This window comes from Lissotriton helveticus, chromosome 2_1 (assembly GCF_964261635.1).
Source record: "Lissotriton helveticus chromosome 2_1, aLisHel1.1, whole genome shotgun sequence".
Taxonomy (NCBI): Eukaryota; Metazoa; Chordata; class Amphibia; order Caudata; family Salamandridae; genus Lissotriton; species Lissotriton helveticus.
The window spans coordinates 29387063-29411017 of record NC_136059.1 but is presented as its reverse complement, the minus strand read 5'-3'; the positions used below and the strand labels follow the sequence as shown (position 1 = coordinate 29411017).

The 23955-nt window shown below is 44.8% G+C and overlaps 1 protein-coding gene across 4 annotated transcripts in view; it reads left to right on the top strand.

The window, feature by feature from the left end:
- LOC144819187 (uncharacterized) overlaps positions 1-23955 on the top strand; it is a 203515-nt gene that overhangs the window by 112318 nt on the left and 67242 nt on the right. For 3 of the 4 annotated variants that reach the window (XM_078677161.1, XM_078677162.1, XM_078677163.1), the window contains 2 exons: positions 2244-2376; positions 6258-6686. The exons of the other annotated variant lie outside the window; for it this stretch is intronic. In XM_078677161.1, coding sequence (XP_078533287.1) covers positions 2244-2376; positions 6258-6460 — 336 coding nt within the window. In that variant the 3' untranslated portion in view covers positions 6461-6686. Of the gene's footprint in view, positions 1-2243; positions 2377-6257; positions 6687-23955 lie in introns of those variants that run through there. 4 annotated transcript variants of the gene reach the window in all.

Sequence of the window (23955 nt, the reverse complement as noted above, 5' to 3'; positions counted from 1 at the left end):
CGCCAGCTTTAGCTGTGAGTGAGGATGGAGCAGTCTGTGGGTACGAGGCACCAGACTGGGCAGTTAGAGCCAGGGTTGTTGGGCCACTTTCTGTATCGAGGACTGACAGAGACTTCCCCCCTTCTCCCGAGCCTGACCCAGCAGAGAAAGATTTTAGCAACTGAGGGCTGTGAGCTAGTCCCATCCTTTGGAGGTCCCATGGGGTTGGATTTACTTAGGGGCTTTTTAGAGCCCATAGTCTATTTTTTGCTCTTTGGAGTGGACTCTATGGCGGCCGGGGTAAAACCAGCGGAGGCAGTAGCATTAAGGGCAGCATTAAGAGCGGCATTCGGTATAGCTACAGTCTTGCCTTTAGCCCCCCCTGTCCCCACGAGAGGCCGCGCCCCACCCACCGGAATGCAGATCAAAGTCCGAGCCAAAGCCACCCTGCTCAGTCAATGTGGTCAAAGCAGATGCCGAGATCCATGCACCAGAGCAAAAAAAAGTCTGAAGAAAGAATGAGGCCAGCCAGGCACACAGAAGTTCCAGCAGCGCGGCAAAGTTGGGCCAGCAGCAAAGCCTGAAGCCGCGGTGTTCTGAGGGAGCACTCCCGAAGATACAAACTGCACTTTTCCCCCTGCTTGAGGCGGGTGCAACCCTTAGGGTCTTCCAGCGGAGTCTCAGCAATACTCACGGTATTCTGGGCTGGAGGAGGAGAAAGCAGCTGAAGCGTCAGGAGCAGCAAGCCACGAGAGGCAGCAACACCGGCCGGGTCAGATCTCTGCTTGCAATTACGCCAGGCCGCTTAGCAGATGGCCGAGCGGTCCAGTAGCGTGGGCGGTGGCGTAGCAGAAGATCACACAGAGCTTATCTTGCTCCCAGAGTCACTTGGCATTAATTACGCTTCGTAATTCAATTTTTAACAAAAGCTTCTTTGGTCTTCATTATGTTGTCCAAATTTTGGGTATCTATCCGTGCCTTTCAGTTCCTTCAAACTGCCTCTGCCCTATGACTCTCTGTGCTACTACTATTAGACTGTCTATAGCTAAGCTTGCCCTGGTGGCCACTCTTTAGTTAAGGTATTCTTTTCAATAAAGCTGTCATAAAATAGCTGTAGCCACTGGGTCCACTCCTGTCTTTTGCGTTGTCCTCAGTAATCTCTAGGCTTTGGCAGTTCCCACCGACAAAATGCGCAACCAGATGTTTGTCTAGTAATTTTTGATAGGTTACTATACTACTACTACTGTTGTGGGTATTTTCTTCACAGCCACATACAGAACTATGCACAAGAAAATAGGATGTTGGTGATAGGGAGGTTGGACCTTACTTACACCCAGTCACAGAACTGAGAAAACCCCACAATTCACTGATCGACTACCTATAGTCTCTCAGTCATAGTCATTTTTACCACTCCCGACCCCCTACACGAAGATAGATACCCAATGATTTTATTACACAACCCAGAACATAAGTAACACCCTTTCGCTCACTCACTCGTGTGAGTCCACAACACCACAGACATTCAAAATATACCACAGAGTCTATGTGCAAGTTCAAAAAATGTATTCTTTTAATAACAAGCTTTGTAAGTTGTTCCATGAAATACATCCAGCTCCACCATGCAAAATAAAGAAGATTAAATACGATACATTTGTACAACTAGTGCATGATAGAGAACTGTGGGAATTGTGGGAGACCCCTCATCGTTGAATTTATACTGGTTACACATGCATCTTTCGAAAGCTCTGCAAATGTCTGGTTCGTAGAAGGCAATCTTCTCATCTGCCTATTCTGAGAAAAATGGTGCACAATACACAGTATGAGATACAATTATGCAATCTTTTTGCAGTCATGCCAAAAAGTGTAACATTATGGATAAGCAATAGGGACTAACCAAACTCCATACAAAAACGTGCCTAGTTTTTCAACCTCTTCAGTTGTATGCAACACTCATGTGGCCTCAAAGGCGTCTTACTGTGCAACAACCTGCGAGGTAACATGCGCAAAACAGTAGACATGGATCTAAAATGGTTACATGGCTCAGGCTAACTTTCCAAAGACTAGAGATGAGATGACCCTAGGGACCATCTAATAAATTAATACTAAAGTCTGTCTACTGACTCTGCTGTAGTACGCAATTTGGACTAGTTAAGATTTATGTTGTACTTAACTGTTTTTCAATCTTCCTTCCTGGTGAATATAGTAAAACTAGTACAATAGGGGGAGGTGTGCAGGCATCTAAAAAGGTGTACTTGTTTTTATAGGTGCACAACCACTACCAACCACCAGTGCCGACGGGGCCAGCAGGCGATGCTAATGCTGCCATCCAGGAGGGGACAGGAGCTGCGGCACCTGCAGTAGCACCAGTGGGGGAGGAAACATCAGCGGTGGGCGGTGGTAAGTTATATTCATTACTTATTCGCATTACTAGGTGGAAGGGGAACATTCCCCTCACTGTACTCTGAGACTTATTAAGGAAGTATGAACTTGAAGTTGTACTGGACAATATACAACGGTTGAAGGAGACACCCTTTACTCGGCATTACCAATGCATTAGCAATAGCATTACCAAAAAGTACAGAACCCCTGCCCGCGCTGCAATTTTGAACTTATACCTCTTGAACATCCTCAGTTAAAAATTGCGAAAGAAAAGTCGTATTCTCTAGCACTTCTTAACTGTTGCTCCCTTCCCAAACACGCGAGTGAACTATGCTTGCTTCTAGAAGAAAGATGCCCTGATGTGCTCTTTCTAACAGAAACCTGGACAAATGCAGACTCGGATCCCGATGTAGTCCAGGCTCTACCTCCCAGATACGCCATCATTAGACAAGATCGGGATAGTGGTCGGGGTGGGGGGATTGCAATTATTTATAAAAACAGCTATAGCTGCAGGTCAACTAACTGCCTCCTCTCAGAGTGTGAGAGCATCTCGTTTTCTATTCGTTTCTCCCCTACCTGTACCTTTTCAGGGATTCTCGTATATCGTCCACCTGGAACCCATGCTAATTTCTGCAATGATCTTCCAGACATCGCTATAGATTGCGCCAGCCTTACTCCTAATTTCTCTATTTTGGGTGATTTCAATATCCACCTTGATTAACCTAATATTCCCTCCTCTCAAGACCTTATGGCAGGTCTTGAGGTGCTTCACTTAAAACAAATTGTCACGGGCCCCACACACATAGCAGGTCATCTGCTCGATCATTTCTTCACCAATCTTGATAATATTATTTTGACGGACTCCATTATTGTCCCTTGGTCAGACCATGTCCTTCTTTCCTTTAGCTGGTCCCTTTTTGTCCTGGCACAGCCTGTCCTAAAAATAAAAAAATCGAGTCGGATTTGGTCTAAGCTGCCAGTTGAAAACTGGGTAGCGAATCTTAATATTTCTCCTCCAGCATTCATCTCTAATCCTATTATGGCGAATGCCTCTTTTAATACATGGTTGGAGTCCTCCCTGGATCTTACTCTTCCTAAAACTGATCTGTGTCATCGCATTGGCACTAACAAAAAAGCGTGGTACACTCTTTAATTAAGATCACTTAAACAAGCCTGCAAGCAGTCTGAAAGGAAATGGAGGAAGGACTTCTCCGAGTTCAGTAAGGGCAAATATAAATCTGCGTTGTGGATTTATAAAAATAAAATAAAAACTGCACAATCTAGCTATTATCGGGAGAAGATAGCCTCGGCTGCCAAATCCCCAAGGGACATTTTCAAAATGTTCAAATCCTTGGTCACTTCTCCTGGCCCTCTCTCAGAGCCACTAAACTCACTGGTGAGTTGGCACATTTTTTTGCCACTAAGGTTGCCAATATTTATTCGTTGTTTCAGCATGTGGAGCCTAAATTATCCTTGCCCCCATTCAATCTTCATGCAGGATTGATGGAATTTGCTCCGCTTGTTCTATCCATTCTGCAACGTCTCCTTGGGAATCTTAAGTCTGGCTCCCCGGCTGATGCCACTCCTCCCCCTATCCTCAAGTTGGTCTCAGAAACTGTTGCCCCAGTTATCCGGGATGTAATCAACTCCTCTCTTGCAGCCGGGTTGGTCCCTCCGTTATGGAAACAGGCAAGAGTAAAGGCACTTCTAAAGAAACCTAATTTAGACTCTGAGGAATGGGCAAACTACCGTTCCATTTCGCTGTTACCAGGTATTGGTAAATTGGCTGAAAAGCATGTTAATTCTTCACTATCAACATTCATTGAGAATAATAAAGCCCTGCATTCTCCCCAGACGGGCTTTAGATGCAAGCAGGGCACGGTTACGGCCCTTATTGCCGTAGTTGAAGATGCTAGGAAAATCGTGGATTCTGGATGCTGCGCTGCCATTATTTTATTAGACCTCAGCACTGCCTTCAACACGGTAAATCATTCTATCATGATTCAGAGACTGAGCGACGTGGGGGTATCGGGAATGGCCCTGAAGTGGCTGCAGTCCTTTCTCACGGATAGAACTTTTGCTGTGTTTGAGGATGAGGCAATTTCAAAACAGATCCCCTGCAGTACGGCATTCCCCAGGGATCCTCATTAAGCCCCACCATGTTTAATATCTACATGAGTCCCTTGGCTGAGGTTGTACTTCCCTGGGGGGTCCTGTTGTTCACATACTCCGATGACACTCAGTTGGTGGTCTCCCTTTCCCGGCATGACACACATGACAATAACCTGACTTCCTATTTAACCAAAGTACTTGAATGGATGTATTCATCCTTTCTTAAACTTAATGGCTCCAAAACCGAAATTATGATGTTAGGAGATATGGAACCTACCAATGTAAATTTAGATCCTTGGTGGCCTAGCTGTCTTGGCCTGCCCCCGCCCCCAAAAATTCAAATTAAGAGTCTCGGTGTTTGGCTTGATCCTAATCTTAGTTTCATTGTACAATCTCGTAAGGTGGCTGCCACCTGCTACGGCCTGATTTGACTTTTGAGGAAGATCCTTGGTCTCCTTCCTTTTAAAGTAGGCGTCTTCTGGTTCAGTCACTTATTTTATCGCGCCTTTATTACGAGAATGCAGTCTATCTGGGCGCCCCTCAGGGAACTATCAAAATCCTGCAGATTGTTCACATCCGTGCTAAACGGCTGCTAATGGATGTCCCTAAGCAGAGTTCGGCCAAATCAGCCCTACATCAGTTGCACTGGTTGCCAGTACAGCAAAGGATCTGGTTCAAGGTCATGTGCACTGTTCATAAGTCCATTTCCAACAACGGACCGGCCTTGATCCAGCCCATGTTTCAACTCCATCAGATCACCCGGACTCTTAGATCGAACCATAAAAATATTTTGACAGTCCCTAGGATTAAACGGGTGGCCGACATTTTTCATTACATGCTGCAAAACTCTGGAACCAGCTCCCTGACTCCATTCGGTTGGAACCTAACTATCTCAGCTTTAGGAATTCATTGAAAACCTTGAACAGTGAGGAATGACTAGGTGTCTTGATGTGCTGGGATGCCCTCGGGTAGCCATGCACTAGATAAATGCGTATTCATTCATTCATTCATTACCAGCATGAGTTGAGTAAACAAGACCTCTTCTATCAGACTCCAACTCAGCTGTGAAAGTTATGGAGAAGACTAAAAGTCAGATCAGATGACCTTGATGGATGTGTTGAACAAAAAGGGAAAGAAGTGAACTAGGGTGGAAGGAGGAAGGATGAAAGAGATGTAATAAGACTACCATAGAAGGATACTTTGGAAGGTGCATGCAGGTGGCTGATAGGAATCCGATGCATGGGTTATTGAAGGATGGGCGGAAGGTGAAAGAAGCTGCCTTCCTGTGTTGGCAACACAATATGGGTGGATGGATATAGTGGATAGCAAGAATCATCAGCGGTGTATCAAACCCAAAGCTAAGGCAAGGAAGGAGTGGACTCATGGTGGTTGTTGGTGAAAGTGAAACCGGCTATGGTGATAATAAAGAATGATAGACATTTACTTTTAATGGATGGATGCCCCCTGGATGTATTGTATTCATCATAGGTGGAGACTGTCATTGGAAGCAGAGTCTTACTTTGAAAATATAAAAGGAGATACAAAAAAGACTGGTGTTCTTCTGTGTACAGAAGTCCACCCATATTACTAGGGCAAGTATAATGCCAGAAAAAAACATCAACAAATGTTACAGGCAGGAGAAGCAAGAGGATAGATTAGATACTTAAAGTTACCAACAATTGTATGTACTGCGCTTGCTAGTGCTACTATGTCACTATCTGTTGAATTGATTTTGTGTTACTGATTTGCTAAGAGTTTCGAATACGATTCTGTTTTTTTCTTTATAGATACTCCTTCCCAAAAACCATCCCGGAAGGAGTTGGTAGTCAGGGCCCGGCAAAGGAAACTGCAGGCCATTGTGGAAGACTACCGCCGGCTGGTGACTCAGGCCGAGGAGGAGGGAGAGGAGGCGGCGGCAGCACCAGCTGCCTCATCCAATGCCCCGGGCCCCAGCCAGGCCCCGCCTCCAGAAATACAGCGCCGTGGTTAGACAGCCGCCCACCACCGGCATTTGTCAACAACTGCCGACCCCCCACATCATGGATGCAAATGTAGGTGCCGGGCATTTCGGCAACAACTTCTCCTCTGGGTGGCCAAGCTGGATGACCAATTAGAGGAGCGCATTAAAATCCTGGTGGACAAACACCTTAAAGCCGGCCGATTATAATGGACCTTGTTCATTTGCCCCTTTTTTAATACTTTTGTGTGTGGGTGGGAATTGGGTGTTGGGGTTTTTGTGGGACATTCTTTGGACTTGGACATTGGTTGGGGTTAGGGAGAGGGGTTGGTGAGGTTTGGGATAAGAGGATATTTTTTTATGGACATGAATAAATGTTATTTATTTTAAACATACACATATGATGTTAATGTTTTGTAGTGGGCTTAATGTTTCACAAATTAATGTATGTCACAACAATGTTTACTAGCAGATGCAGGGCAGCGGCAAGTGTTTGATTTAAACACATTTATTAATTGGCCACATTTGTAACATGCAAAGAGATAGATGCGGTACCACCCACTGAGTTATATTTGTTCTATTAGTACTACCAGCCTCTGCTCCATTATACCTCCCAGCAAACTTATCTTCTTACCTGTGATTGATGATGATTAAGTTCGGCACCGCAATGGCTGCATGGTTTCTAAGACAATGGAGAAGATGCTGTGGTTGTGTGATGGTACTAGTAGACTAGACACTGGCACTAGCATTTGCAAACAAAAACAAAGAGACACTCATTTGCCGGAGAGAGAATGCGGGAATAGTGGAAAAGTACAGTACATAAGACTGGAAAAAAACAATATTGCAACTGCTAAACTAAAAGAAAACAATGATGTCAGGGCCTGCCAAGTTCAAGTTGTGTTGAAGGAGTCACTAAAACAGAATCCTGATTCATAAACTTTAATGCTGTAAAATTAAATTCAAACAATGCCGCCAATTATTTAGATGTATTCAGTGGGTCCTTTTGGAAAATTAATTGCCTTGTACACTACATACACTGAGCTTGGGTGGGCAAGCAGAAGAAGATCCTCGCCCTGCCTCGTTAACATTCAATGAGTGTTGCTTTCACCACATCAGCCCCAGCAAGCGTGTGATCAATTGTTGGTGTAGATTTAATTTAGTCACATCACACCTCAATATAAAACCACACAGCCCGGGGGAAGAGGCTTAGCTTTTGATGAATGGATGGGAACGGGGGTTTGGGGAAATGTTTGACAAAGAAAAACAGTACGAGACAACAAAAGCTAAACAATGACGACGATGATTGATGATCCACTACTACCCAATAAATCAAAAGTTAAGGTAGAAAAAGGAAATGCATGCATGATGAAGATAAGTTTTAATTTGATGGTTAATAATAATGAGTGGTACTTAACTACTACTACATAATTCGACTGTACATGGAAGTATTTCTTATATATGAATATGACATTTACCTAGGCTGTGTGCCCTCAGAGAAACCCTAATACCTGCTGTAACGGGCTGAAAGCTAGCAAGGAAAAGTAAGAAATAGTTTTAGGGATCAATTACCAAACAAAGTCACACAAGCTTAAAATAAATGAAGAGGAAAAAGGAATCAAATAAAATACAAAAATGATACTAAAGTCCAGGTCCAAATGTGTAGTTGTATCTCGTCATTCATCTTGGTCCTCCCTTCCATGGACACTGAATATCATTCTTGGCTGCCACTGGCTGGATGATGAGGATTGTTAAGGTAAGTGTGAGTTGTTGCTCCAAGTATAATAGCACTGGGTAAAAGGCTGGCCTGTAAGTGTTGATGGAAAAAGAAATGGGGTATTACAAAATAACTGAATGAAAAAATAAAAATCAAATACGGTGTATTGCAAAAAGACAAGACTCGTGAGCGAGAAGACTTTCAGACTGAGGCCGCTTGGATACATTGTGTCTAACTCTACTCTACTAGTTGCACAGCATTAATCTAGAAGGACAACAAGATAGAGCCAGCACAGAACAGGCCCATGACACCGGGCCGTGAGTCCGTGACCCAAACTCCATTTACCTTAATTTTTCAAAGAGCCAGACAAAAGGAATATACAGCAACCTAGCATTTTCCAAATCAATTGAGTAAATCAATGCGCCATTGTCAGTCATCAATCATACCACTATTCTACTCCACCACTGCACACACATGTAGCCTAGGTCTGCTGTGGTTCTTGTTGATTGGTTGTGTTTACCTTGTATTCCACTTCCTGAACGTATTCCATCAATCATCTCAGATCCAACTGACTGACAGCGTGCAAATATAGTATGGTGGTCATCATCATCAGGTGTGGCACGTGTACATGTTGTCCAACAGACCAACAGCAACTCAGTCTGTAGTGAGTGAGTACGATTAAGTAAGTCCAGACTGCACCTGCAGTAGTAGGAGTACAATTGGATATTATTAAACAACATGGAAACATTGACTATCAATTGAGTCACAAGTACTTGGTTATTATTAAACTACGAGTATAGTTTTACTTTCAGCACTTTTGCTCAGAGTCAGCAAGCATCCAATGCAATGCATGGCATCATTAATTTTATCTACCTGTCTTGCTCTTCTCTTTGGCTGTCAGATCACAGATGCTGCAGAGCCTTCTGAAAGTGATGACGAGTTTACTTTAGTTTTGGATGCCTGCTCAAGTTCTGTCAGTGAAGAGTTGTGTATGCCTGTAGACAGAAGTGGTAGCGTTAAGACAGTGATGAGTTTCAGATTGGAAACAAAACAGAAGATGGCTATAGTCACGTACGTTTCACTTGTTATGGAGGGACTGTTAGAGGCTACATTATTGTCCTATTCTCCATCTCCATTCAATGTATGGCCAGATGGAAATGTATTTAGGGCGGGTCAGAAAGATGGAGCAGGACTCTGAGGAGTGGAGTGGACAGTTAAATGCACAGACGTGCCCCTCCAATAGGTAGATAAAAATAAGATATGGTGGTGATGGATTTGAAGTTTGAACCAGAAAGACAGATATACACACAAATAAGGGAAGGGGAAAAAGTAACAATTTGAAAGCCTAGTTGTCAGGGAAGAGGAGCTCATCCTCAAACCCTGGTGGTTCGGACAGAAGTAGGTCATGTAACCCATTAGTTATGTCTTCGGACTAGCTCTCCTCTTCCTGCTGTGATTCACGTATTTTGTAGTCTGGTGGTATGAAGTGCTAATTCATTTTGCTCATGGTTAACCTCTCCAAGCTTTTGGGTGAGAGACTGGTCCTTTTCACAGTTACCATGGCACCAGCAGCACTGAAAACATGCTCAGAAGAGACACTTGCAACAGGGCAAGCCAGATACCTTATCGCCAGCCTGCTGAGCACTGGCCATTGGCTTCTGTTCCCATACCAATACACCAATGGGCCTTGCTCCATGAACACCTCTGTTGTGTCATACAGATAGGCCTGCATCACCCGCTCAATGTTCAGTGGTGCTCCGATTTGCTTGGCCTCTTTTGGCTTTGCGACAGCAACGGACTTACCCATCCCTTTCTGTAGAAACTAAGCAGCTATTTTTTTGGTGGTGTCTGATGAATCAGATCCTGTTGGTGCTGTTGTTGTTATTGGTAGTGTTGGTGATTGCTGGGAAGCAAACACACTGGTCTCATACTGTGAAGAAGAACTTGACTCTGGAGGATGCCCTATAGTACTTGCACTGTCCTGGGCTGGCATTGGCAGGCCTCTAATTGAGAGCTGTTTGCTTTCTAAACCAGTGGCTTCCTCAGCTATTAAAGTTTTGTACTAGGCAACATCCCCTTCTGAAAAAGAAATTACTGCATTACTGTTCACAAATAATTTGTACCATGGATCCAAAATTGTGGCAGTAATGTAATGTCGATGTGACACAATCTTATTTTGAATCCTTGTATTGTCAGATAAGCGGGCGGCTAAGGCGTTCGTCAAATAACATCCGTCAATTTTTTCTTCCACACCTTCATATGTTTCAGACACCTCCTTCAGCTCTTGCTCTAGCATGTACAACAATGGGATACCTTGTCCCATTGTACAGTCCTCCCTGCTGACTGCACGTGTGAAGACCTCAAAAGGAAGCAGCATCTCTGTCAGGTATTTAATGATGTCCCATTGCCACATCTCAATGGTCATGGCTTTAACAGTATGATCCCCTAATCTTCTTGTCATGACATAAACATTAAGTGGTATGGACTGCTCAAACAGACAATCAAGCATGTAATAAGTTGAGTTCCAATGTGTTGGGACCTCCTGGATGAGTGCTTTGACTGGCAATTTATTCTCACTTTGAATGACCCGTAGCTGCTTCCGGGCTTTAAAAAAATGGTTGAAATGCGTGCATATTCTTCTGCAGGTGGTCAGTAAGTTGTTGACTTTGCTTTCATTTTTCAGAAAGTCTTGAACAACAATGTTAATGCAGTGTGCCAAACACAGGAACCTGAAATAGCCACCATCTTTCATGGCCTTAACTATATTACTGCCATTGTCGGTGGCAACAAAACCAATGCTAAGACCTCCTGGTCACAGCCATTCAAAGACCTTGCTGTTAAACTCAGCCAAAATGTTTGCAGCAGTATGAGATTTCTCCATAGCAAACATGGCTACAGTTGCATGTCTGCGAGTATCATTAAAAATCTCAACAGTGTCAATGACTGCAGATAGCTTGTCTCTAACACCTGAAAAAGAGATCCAGTGTGCAGTGATGCACATGTAATCAGTGGCTTGGCAACTGTTCCACATGTCTGTTGTCAGGTGGAGACTATGAACAGGCCTCTGATGTAAGGCTTTTCCAAACAATTCCAGCACGTTGAGGAAAATGATATTTTGCCTGACCAAAAAATGTCCACTACATACACCCTATGTTACATTCATGTGCATGTCACCCATGCATATTTCTCGTAGTGGCCTGAATCACTAGGCCTCTGCAAACATGTCCTGCAAGTCAAGTCATCAAAGTCTCCCAAACGTTAAGCTAAAATGAAGGCCCATGTATTTTGCATTTTGCATTGTGCACTTTTAAATAAATATCGTACTGAGCCCTTTTTTTGTGGTTGGAGCCTGAAACCACTTTCTGAAACATTGTCTTCATGACTCCTGGCACATTGAGAACTGCAGTCACGTCAGCAAGAAGCCTGCCAAGACAGTGTTATGAATAACAGTTATCTGTTTTGCTGTACAGAGTGGCATCCCTGCCCGGTGAGGAAATGTAAACAGAACCCGTTCGCGACAGATAAGGCCTAACTCTCTGTCTCAGCCCCCATGCAATGAACGAAGGAATATATGCTTTTTCTGATTCTTAGTGGTGAACAACCTTTTGCTTCAGACAATACATCCCCTATCATATCAGATTGTACAAGATGTGCTTTTCGCCCTGACACAAGAGATGTCTCTGCTAGGCCGAAAGTCAGCTCTCCTCCCAGTTACACGTCAATTGCACGCCATGCTCAAGTTGCACAATTAGGGCAGAGTTCCAGCTGGTCATGCAAACTCCTCCCCTAAGTACCCACCCATCTATGACATCTACCTATCATCTACCTATGACTCATCAAGTGTACGCCCACATGCTCTTATCTCTTTCTTTCTTGCTCTGCCTGGAGCGCTCCTCCCTATGTACAAGGAGTAAAATGTATATATGCTGTTCATTGTTATTAAATGTTAGATTACTCTTCCTGAACCTCAGTGGTGATGGAACATATTCTCCCTTTGACTCGAGTTATTGGAATAAAGCCCATTTTAACTTGGACACCACGGATCCTGTCTCTCATTTGATGCATGATACTTTGTTAATGCCTAGAAATTCTGGCAGGGTAATATTTTATTTACCACAACGTCGTGGTGTAGTGCTGGAACAGCAACTCTGGCAAAATAGTAGCGGCTGGGAACGTTCCATTTTGGGCAGATGGTTGTCACAAATTCCAGAAAACCCACCCCTTCAACAAAAGAAAAAGGGAGAAGGTCCAGTGCTAACATTTTAGCAAGCTTAGCATTGTACAAACGTGCTATTGGGTGGTTGCGCTTGTACTTTCCCTCCTGCCTAAACATGCTAAGAATGGTACCCTGCTTGGTATTTCTTTCGGTTATGCTCGACGCAGCACTTTGCATCGCAGACTTCGCACCAGTACTCCTTGGTGTCTCCGGCTGACTCTTACTCTGGTGCCACTGAGAGGTTTCTGATGTGGAGGATGTGGGCTGTACCACTGAAGTGCTGGTGACAGGGGTACTTTGTGTACCACTACCAGATAGAATGTCTCCCTCTTCTTCTTCCTTATCGACTGTGAGTGGACCTTCTACTACTTCCCCACCAACATTAATGGTACCTGCTTTTATGCTACGAAGGTGATCCTCCCACTTGATTGCGTGGTGTTTTCTCAAATGGGTCTTTTGGCCTCGGGTACCATAGTTTGTACCAAGCTTACCACGACTAACAGAGGAATGACAAATGGAGCATATAGCAATGTTGTCCTCATTTGCGCTAACCGTAAAGAAGTCCCACATTGGTGAGCTTAAGTTTTGTCTACTGCTAGAGGTGCCACTTCCAATGCCGGATGAACTGGAGGGTGTGTGTTGAATTTCAATATGTGGCTGCACAGTAGTACCACTACCTACTTCTGCTGAGGTGGAGCTTGTGCTGGATGTAGGAAGCTGGAGGTCGTTTTGGTGTTGCCTGTGTTAGAGGTATGCATGCTACATCCCTACTAGTTGCAGCCATTCTGGATAGGGTAAAAATGTTGGTCTCCATGTCCTCGGGCCAGGAGTAATGCTTGTGATGACTGGGTCTGACTCGTCATCATCATCATTATCCTGCTGTTCTACATCAACCTCCATAAGTGTAAGGCTTTCTGGAACCTTCCTTTTCCCTAGCCTGGTCTTGGGATGTCTCTCCCTCTCAGGCTCAGATTGTTGTGGCTCCCAATTGAGAACTAGATCATCAGAAGGGATGCTTGGCGAAGAACTCGATGGACTAACCCTCCTTTTCCTTGGTGGGGATTTTGAAAACAAAAGGCTCAATTTCCTGAACTGCCCCGACTTCGGGAGGAACAACAACTACTATTACGGGCGGTGGTTGTGGTTGTTGTTGTTGAACAACTACTATTGCGGGTGGTGGTTGTGGTTGTTGTTGTTGAACATCTACTATTGCGGGCGGTGGTTGTGGTGGTTGTTGTTGAACATCTACTATGGCGGGCGGTGGTTGTTGTTCACCATTTTTCTGCTTTGTTCCCTCTTGCGTTGATGATAGTATACTACTTTGAGATAGCGATAAGTTTAGGTCAGGCTGAGTATCACTGCTTTCCACCATTAGGCTGGCTACCTCTTCCACACTCATCTGCTTGGGCCTGGGTCGGTGTCATGGGCCACCTGATGCGGAGGTGCTGGCCCCAGCTTGCACCCCGGACACCGCTGCTGAAGGCATACTTTTTTTTCCCAAGAAAGGTTTTGGGGTCAACACCAGATTTCAGTGTCACTTCCTTCTTCTGTTCTTCCTTCTTCTTCTCAGGAACTTTCTTGGTCTTGGAGGACCTGGTACTTGCTTCCTTTGGACCCATCTTCTTCAGATGTCAGCAGCAGCACTCAGTTGCACAAGTTGCAGTGAGGTCTGGTCAGGTGAGTCACACCATACATGACGTAGAACAGAAGGACGTCCGTCTAGCAGTACAACGGGCAATGAATGATGACAGACACCTCCTCCTCAGTCTTTTGTGCACTTACAAGCAAAGAAGGCAGGAGAACATCAGTCGAATGTGGAATTTCTTTAGCTTTAATGTTAATTACTAGTAGTATTAGTACACTCAGTAAGAGTAAGAATAGCAAAGAACTAAAATGCAAATGTAGTGGAAGTGAAACTTGCTTATCCTTAATTTGTGCATCATGTCGGATGGATGCAGCATCAGTGTCCTGCAGCAGATAGCAATGGGGATGTAAACAGTAAGCCACCAGGAACAAAGGAAAGATACACAGACCTATGTGGCAAAAACAAAACAGCACACTACTACTACCACCACCACAGCTCCCAGCCAGATGGGCACTCATCACAGGCACATGGGTAAAGCCCAGAAAACAGTAAACTCAAGCAGGCCTATATATCCCTATATGGCCAGAAAAAGGAGGATGCCTGTTCCATATCACAGCTTGATGCAAAAAAGAAAATCTCCATGGCTAAAAGGTTGGAAAGTTACACAACAACAACACATACAACAAAGGCATTTACACACACCCAAAAAGTTAACTACACCCCAAACACCACATTTGGAAATTCAATCCCATGCCATCCATGCCCCAAATGATGTTAAATTCAACAGACAAAAGGGAAACAGCTACATCAAGCACCCCCGCTCACTACCTCTGGGACTCTAGGCCTACTGGCAGAATAGACCACAAGTTTGTAGGCCTATGGCAAAAGCACGATGGAAGGTCACACAAAATGGCCACCACCACATGGCCTGGCCACCCCCAAAACATGAAAAGAAAGAGAAGACAGACAATACATGCCTATGGCTAAAGGACAATGCTGGCCTTCCCTTCCGCTCGTTATTGAGCGTCGGGTACCGACTGATAGAGCGGGGCCTCAATTTCCCGAGCGGTTGCCGGGCGAGGTGAGGTCGTCACCCACACAATGCTGGGGAGAAGATCTCTTTCCTGTCGTCATTGGAAACTGAGGTTCCAAACTGTGGGGTGATACATGAGTTTTAAAGTACACTGTATGATATGAATGTATTACATTCTTTTCCATATGTGTATACCCCTTTATTGTTTATGTGGCAGTAGCATATTTTCTCTTAAAGGTCCTGATGAAAGCTGGAGTCAACACTCCTCCTAGCTGAAACTAGTCGACCACCTTGCACAGCGCCACCATGTAGTTTCACTCACTTACTACTAGGCGTGTCTTTTAATCTTGACACCTACACATTTTCCTCAGTTTAGGTAGTCAATCTTAAGTAAGCACTTTTTCTATAGCACTGCACTATTTCCAGATTACATTTTGAGTACGACTGGGCTGAAATGTGGCGCTTTACATTCCTGCACCGTCATTTGATGGTAAAGGCGGTACATTGAGCGACCACCATAATAAACCCCATATGATGATATACCGCCAAATGGGTGGTCTGATGGTTCTTTTGGCCCAGCGGCACTCAATCCTTCCTTTCACACACTTTTCCGTCACTCTGGACACAACACCACCTCAGACCTGGTCTTCTCTTCGTGTGTTTTTTACCTTTTTTTTTTTCACAAAATGGCCACCAACCACATGGTGAGCCCACCCTCAAACAACAAAGTAAATAGATGACAGAAACAGTTAGTGGTCCATGCTTCAAAAACTACAACTACATGACAATCTGAGAGTTTTTTTTAGCAAAATGAACAGAATCAACATTTTCGAGAAGGTTTTATGCAACTCGAGACATATTGCTCGCGAGATTGCAAATTCGGCGTGTTCGGCAGCGCGAAGTGTACAAAACGTCGTTATCGCGTGTCCGAGCACGCAAATGGAGCGCGCGAAGAAGACAAAAACTGTAAGGTCGCGTTGTAGCACTGTGCAAAGTTACCAAAACTAACCAAGCTGAATTCCTAGGGTTACCTACTGTCAGAAAGTGCCATATTATTTAAGGTACGGAGGAACACCGTACCTGAGCAAGTAGAGGACCAAATCAGCGATAGCGGACACAGCCTGCAAGCAAGGGCTGCAGCGCCGGGGCAACGCGAGTGGGGAATTTTCTGCCGACACCGCCAAGAGTCAACTTTGGCAAACTACACGCGTCGCCGCTCCGGGACTACATCTCCCGGCAGGCTAAGCTGCGGCGCGACCTCTGACCTGAAGAACGGCGCCAGGAGGCGCATTTAATCCACAAGCCCCCCGCGCAGCGGGACGCGAGCGGGTTGCCGGGCGAAGCCCGGGCAAAGGGCGGGCCCTCTACGGCCAGAAGAGGCTGGGCTGGGCCACCCCCCTAACGACATCATTACAGTGAAGAAGGTACTGACTTGAAACCATTTGACTATTTACTTGATATCCACTGTATGTAGGCGGTCCGTCCCCAGCACCACATAAAAACCATCCACTCTCTAGGGGTAGCCTACCTTTGCGTTTGATCTCGAGGAACATGAGAAAGATCACCAAAACCACCAGGATGCCTAATCTAAGGTCAAATTCTAAATTAAAGACGGCTGTCCCCCAATCTGTACCTACTCTCACTGCAATTGATATAATGTTGGGGCAGTTTCAAATGCGATAGCCAGCACTGAAAGAAGAATGTCCCTACCACCGACAATACCTGCCCTGGATTCGCAAGATGCATCCTCTAACCCCTTGATAACTACTATAAATGCCACTGATGACTCAGACTGTAGCCCCAATGTCACTTCTTCCTTTGCTGAGCTCCCTTGCGCCCAGGTTCCGATTGAACTAATTGGGGACACAGACAACTTTCAACCAAACTTGAGTACCGTACGGGAGGGGGAGAGGCAGAATCCAAACTTAAGCAGTCCAACGCCAAAAAAAGTGAGTGATGCCCCCGCACACAAGAAGAAGGGGAAAAAAGGGGGATTGCACAGCTTGACTAACCACAATTTAGTTGCTCCTATTCCCATTCCAACACCAGGAATTCCCTGCTGGGTAACAAATATGGTAGCAGATCTCAAGGCAGATCTTGAAGATACAATCATAGCCCATATTAGACCACTCATGTCAAAAATTGACAGATTGACGTCCCTAATGAACAACAAAGGGTTGGGCAACACCAGGCAAGGGGCAAATGAGGGTTTACTATCCAAAGGGGAATCACAAGGGGGTATGGCTAATAACATCTTAAATGATAAGGCTATAATAGCTATAATAGCTAACCAACTCCAAGCCAATAAACCCAAGGATGCAAAACAAGATAATATTATGACTGGGAAGAAAACCCCTGGGCCCCCGAACTCTAGTGCCCCTACCACCTTACAGGCCCAATCGCAGCAAGGTCCTGAACCGGGAAAGGTTACACCCTTAACTAATACCACTGGCCAACACTTAAAGAAAAACACAATTACGAACACTGCACAAATAGATAACCAAGCAGAAAAGGCAAAATTGGTTCACTTCAGGACAATTAATCTTCCGTCTGAAGCTCTTCCGTTTGTGGTTGTATTAGCCGGTGCACTATCTTTGAGGGAGGGCAAAAAAGAAACACAGTTTGAACTTAGGAATAAATGCGCCCAGTGGCTACAGTTAAATAGACCCTTACCCCCTAACATCTCTGGAGAAATACTCACGGTCAGACGAGGGGAGTGGATAGGTAGAAGCATTAAAACAATAGCAGGGGATGTAATAACTGTTAACTTTAGAGATATGGCTGCGGTGGATTACATATGCAATGCACCGTTTTCTGGAACTAATACCCAGATCTACCCCCTACATCTCTCATACTTCTACCCATCTATACATCAAAGGCAGACACCAAGAAATCGATTTCCCATGAGTAGAGGGCACCAGCAAATGTTCCAACAGAGGATCTCCTTATGGCAATCTCCTTGGCAAGGTATCCATAACCCTGACCCCTCTCTAAATCAGTATGCACATTGGAATAGGTTCTGCACACTAGATGGGGTGGACTGACTCAAACCCAAGGGAACTAACATTCTGCCACTGGACCAGAGGTTAGTTATGGAAGGGGTCATTCCTATGGAAAACATAACTGTATGTACTCCCCCTTCTTACGGACTAGAATCCAATAAAGTTTTGACTAAACTTATTCCAGTGCTCAAGCCTCCAAGGGAGGCTTTGATTCCCTGTAAAAATAACAATAATAGTCATGGCCCTAAGGGTGCATTAAGGATCCTCAGCTGGAACCTAGCAGGTATCCATCGGAAATTGGGGTCACCCGAGTGGAACTCTTTGGTACAGGCGCATAAAATCTGCTTGTTTCAAGAGACCTGGAGCATAGAGCCTCTCCATCGGGTTGGCTATGTCACATACTTTGTCCCTGCGATAAAACAGAAAAATGGCAAGGGACGCCCCTCGGGGGGTCTGCTTACCTGGGTTAGCATTTCTCTTAACTGCTGCATAAAATCTAAACAGACTAACTCTCCAGACATCTTAGGGCTGTCTTTAAAAGGTCCGCGCTGGGGGCCAACACTTGATTTGTTTAACATCTATGTTAGAGGCACCAAACATGGGTCCATGTCCCCAATTGTAACCATCCTTGAAACAGAACTAAGGGAAAATACTAAGGGAGCTCAAACCCTAGTTGCAGGAGACTTCAACTGCACCTATGAGCCACTATCGTCAGATGACATTCTGGACATGGGTGAGGATGACACCAGAAGGGGCATTCCAGCCCTAGCTATTCCCTCGATCAAAAGGTGGACTCAAAGTGCGATCCAGTTGAATGCTCTGACATTGGAGTTTGGACTAAGAGCTGCAAACGGCCGCACTCCATCAGATCCTCTGGGTGCTGCCACATATAATAGAGTTAACCATACTTCGAGGATCGACTACATCTTGTTGGATCTTGAGCTATGGGGACTTGTTCAAGACATGGTAATTTTACCTACGGTAGAAAGCGATCACAATTCGCTTTCTCTAACATTAACAAACCCTTGGCCCAATGAATTAGCTGAAAACCTCCCAAGCATTCCCACAAAACCTCTGTTTCTACCTGTGGGAGACGTTTAAAGTGGAACAAAATCTCCACCGATGAAGCCAAACTTAAAACAATAAAGGAAATACTTGTGACTAACCAAATGGAACTGGATACCATTGACCCATCCCAAGCAACAGGAAGGGTGACATCTATTTTTGAAAATACCCTTAGGTCCATAGGGGACATATTCCTAAAAAAGGGGCGTGAGGGAAAAAATACAGTATCCCGTAGCTCGAGGGGCAAACATGATTGGTATACATCTGCATGCAGGCATGCCAAATCACTATTGATTGAGGCTGTCAAAGGTAAATCCCAATCTAAGATACAGGAAGCCAGGAAAGAGCACAAGCGAACCTTGACCAGAGCAAAAAAGGAGTGGGAAGAAGTGTTCTGGTGCACCCTAAAAGATGCAAGTGCTAAGAAAGACCCAAGGTGTTTCTGGGACACAATCAGAGCCAGAAACCGACCAGATAGTGACTTAATTACATGCAATACCACTAGTCAAGCATGGGTCAATCATTTTTCTAAATTACATACTCAACAACCCTGTGATAACATCTTAGATAGTGCTAGGGAAGACCAGGGATGAGAAATGGCTTCCATTGAGACCCAAAAGGCCAGGGATGCAGCCCCAATGGAGTGCGACTTCACGATAAAAGAAGTGGAGTATGCCATTAGTACCATCTTGCCCCAAAAGGCACCTGGCCCTGATGGCATTCCAGGGGATCTTATGCGATCAGACATCCCGGTATGGAGGAGGTTTATCCACTGTCTACTTATTGCCATCTGTAGGGGTGCGCCAATCCCCACATCTTGGAAAGGGGCGGAGGTCGTCCCTATTTTTAAAAAGGGCGCCAGGGACGACCCATCTAATTTTAGGCCTATAAACTTGTTGGACATAAGCCAAAAGGTGGTTGGAAAGGTACTGCTGAGTTTAACCAACTGACAGGTTCAATAGCGCTAAAATACAAATCTTCATTCACAAAACCCACCCAGCCAGTTATGGAGATTTACAGCATGAAAGTTTTGGGAGCTTGTTTGTATGGATCAGAGTTATGGGGCTTCTCAAACTTGAGTCCACTAGTCGTCGCAGAAAATAAGTTTCTTCGACGAACGATTTGTGTACCCCAGAGCACACCCATGATCCCGCTACAATACGACTTCGGGAGGAAAAAGATAGAGGACATGGCAAGACTGCGTCCCCTCCTATATTGGAGACGCGTAAAAACTACTCCCGAACTGAATCATTACGCAGCTGCTCTAATGGATGTTGTAAGCTCCGATTGTTTTCATAAGATTCTATGGCTCAATGAAGTAAGAACCTTGCTCCAAAAACTGCACCTAGATCACCTGTGGACAGCAGTAGAGCCACAGGTTTTTCCTCCCAAGACATGTTTGAAAAAAATTTACTGGGATATGTTATTTAACACGGCATTGATTTCTAACCAACCATCGATGTTGACATCCCAGTTTTTGGATTTTAAACCCATACCTAAATACGAACAGTATTGGGATTTGATTTCCAAACCCCTAGATAGGAAGTTATATTTCCAGTTTAGAATAGGTTCCCTACCCCTTAATGCTTTTACTGTCAAATGGTCCTCTGGTAATGTGAATACCTGCCCTCATTGTAAAGTACATGTAGAAGACATCCCACATTTTTTGTTTGTTTGCCCATTATTTGCTGCCCCAAGAAGTAGATGGCTAAAGCCGGTATGCAGGAATTTGGGGACTAGGAATTGCTCAGAGGCACTGAGAATATTAAGATCTAACTGTGCCCCGTATCTTGCTATCGCTGTAGCCAAATACATGGGGTGGGCCTGGCTAATACGCACGCGCACTTTAAAATTGTAACTATAATTGTATATGCATGCAAGGTTTTATGCTGTGACTTGAATTTTATACGCTGGATTTTTTATGAACTGAATTATTCGTCAGCACTATACATCTTGTACGGTTTAATTTGCATTTTATCTTGTTTCTAAAATTTAGAATAGTATTTATTGTCATAGTCTAGGGAAATATGCTTTTATGACAGTGTTGTCGAAAAAAGTATTTAAACTTGAAACTTGGAACTGCTGACTAGAATATTGGATTGGATAAATGACAACAATATCCTCTCTGATTATCAGGCAGGCTTTAGAGTTGGTACTGGCACAATTGAGCAAGCATTTAGATTGCTGTTAGTTTACTGGAAGGTGGTGGTTATAGGCAAGGGCAGTCTTTATCTCACATTCATCGATTTAAAGACTGCCTTTGACCTTGTGCCTAGAGAGACCCTATGGAAAGTCCTTGCTGATTTGGGGATACCGCCTTATATTTTATCACTACTTGTTAGGCTTCATGATAACAGCTTTGCCCAAGTCAGATGGGGTACAGGGGGGGGAAAACCAGCAGCATTCCAGTGGAGAGAGGGGTCCGCCAGGGATGTGTTCTAGCTCCCACCCTTTTCTCTCTGTACATCAATGGAGTGGTTGAGCATCTGCTGAAAGACCCTTCTGATGAACCATCCCTGGCGGGGGAGCGTATCCCCACCCTTCTCTTTGCTGATGACACGCTCCTCCTGTCCAAATCCCCAATGGGCCTCCAAAAACTTCTCAACAACTTCCAGACCTTTTGCGTAGAACGGGGCCTGGTAATCAATACAGACAAAACTAAATATCTCGTAATGAACCCCCCTAAAAAGTCTGTACGCCCACCCAAGTTGAATGGTACACCTTTGGGGAGGGTGGACGTATTTGATTACCTAGGCATCCGTTTGTCGCACAATATGCACTGGGCTCCCCACATAGATAAAATGCTGTTAGCCCACAAAAGGGTAACTGGGGCCCTCTTGAAAGAACAACGATCTTGTGCCATAAGACCTATAGCCGCAGTCCTTGATATTTACACAGCAAGGGGTGTAAGCTCTGCTCTCTACGGGGAAGAACTATGGGGTTCGTGTAAAATCAATGAACTGACAAGATCCGAGAGGAAGTTTTGTAGAGCAATCATGTCACTTCCGCAAGGCACGCCGATGACCCCACTAATGCTCGACTTTGGCTGTCGTCCTATCAAAGACTTAGCAAGGTTTCGGCCCCTTCTTCTATGGGCCCGGTTGTGGCGAGTTCCGGAGCTTGCCAATTATGCGAAAGGTCTCTCTGAAATTATGTCCCTACAAGGTTGGCACAAAGTTAAGTGGCTGAGAGACATGAATTCCCTCCTTTATGATTTGGGCCTGAGCGAATCCTGGACTAATAAGACATCTCCGCCAAAGGCAGCACTCAAGACCCTGTATTGGAACTGGATTATGGATAAAAGAAATAACAATCGCACACTGGGCAGACTGACGGAGGATTTCTTGCGATTTAAGGACCTGCCAATTCGGGAACTATACTTAGACATCATTGAGAAACCATTTGACAGGTCCTTATATTTTAAATTTAGATCTGGAACCCTCCCTCTGCGTACTTTTACATTTCGGTGGAAATCGCTAGCCCAGATTATAGAGCTCTGCCCCTCGTGCCCACTTAAACGTGAGACATTGGCCCATTTTATGTTCGAGGGTCAGAAGTATGCCCGCCCAAGACGAAAATGGCTTAAACAACTGTGCCGTTTGCTGGGGACTAGACACTATGTCGAGGCATTGCGTATTCTGATATCAGATTCACATCCACTGTATGCATGCACCCTTTCCAAATTTCTATCCTGGGCTTGGTGCATTAGAAGAAAAAGGCTAAATGAAAATGTTTAATTCTCTTTTTAAAAAAACAAACACTTTTGATATGTTTATACTATTTGACTACTGAAACCCTTTTAAAATTGATATACCTAAATTGCTGTATTTTTTATATCTTTTAATGAATTTTTGTACTTTATATGAAGCTTTTATGATAAATTCTTATCGAAATAAAGCCTTTTTGACTTGACTTGACATATTATTTAACACTCACCCAAAACCTGAAATTCCGCACCTAAAATCACATTTTGAAAATCAATCCAAAGCCAACCATGCCATACATGATGTTACAAATTAAAGACACCAAAAAACAGTTGATTAACTTTCATGCACCCATGATGAATCCAGTAGTACATCTGGACTACTGAAATTCCACTACAACAGAGTAAGTATGGGTGAAATTTGCAAATTCGCGGTCCGCAAATTCGTGCGAAATGGCAAAAAAATCCGCGAGTTCGCGAATTTTCCCGCGAACTCGCGTTTTTTTGTGCCATTTGCACAAATATGTGACCACGTGTGCCTGTAACTTTGCCAGCGCGCCAAAAGGCACCGAGGTCCCTTGAGTGAGCTGGCTATTATAGTGGGGATGGGCGGGAAGACATTTCATACCGCTAGTGTGTGATGGATGGGGCCAAACGGGCGGGGCTTCTATGCGAGTTCACATGCATCTTGTTTATAAAGGGTCAGAGACCGAGCAGAGCAGCAGATGATGAGAAAGCAGCCTCCTGTTCACAGTAGCTACACAGCGATGGCGCTCGGGAAACTCATGGATGCAAAAATACGCTTGGCACAGGACCCCAGAATTCTTCAGATGTCCAAGATAGCTCTGCTGCGCGTGTTGGTACAAAGCCATTCTGATCCTGCTCAGTGGGTTCAGGCGCATGCAGCTGCTGCTGCTGGACAATGTCCGATCTCATACTAAACTGCCCCGTACAGACATATGCTGGCGCTGGGCAGTAGGGTGCAGTGGCATGTGGGTGCTCCACGCCTGGTACATGCGCATACCGGTGCCAGGGGGGACACGTGTTTATTGGTGCTGTGTAGCAGGTTATGACTTTACATTTTGACTGCACCAGACGGTGGTACCACCTACACAGATCAGGAGCATCCAGGCACCAGACTTCATGGTGCAAGAGCATAATGGTGCTGTGCGGTATGGGTATATATGTACTGGGGGCAGGGGGGCACTTA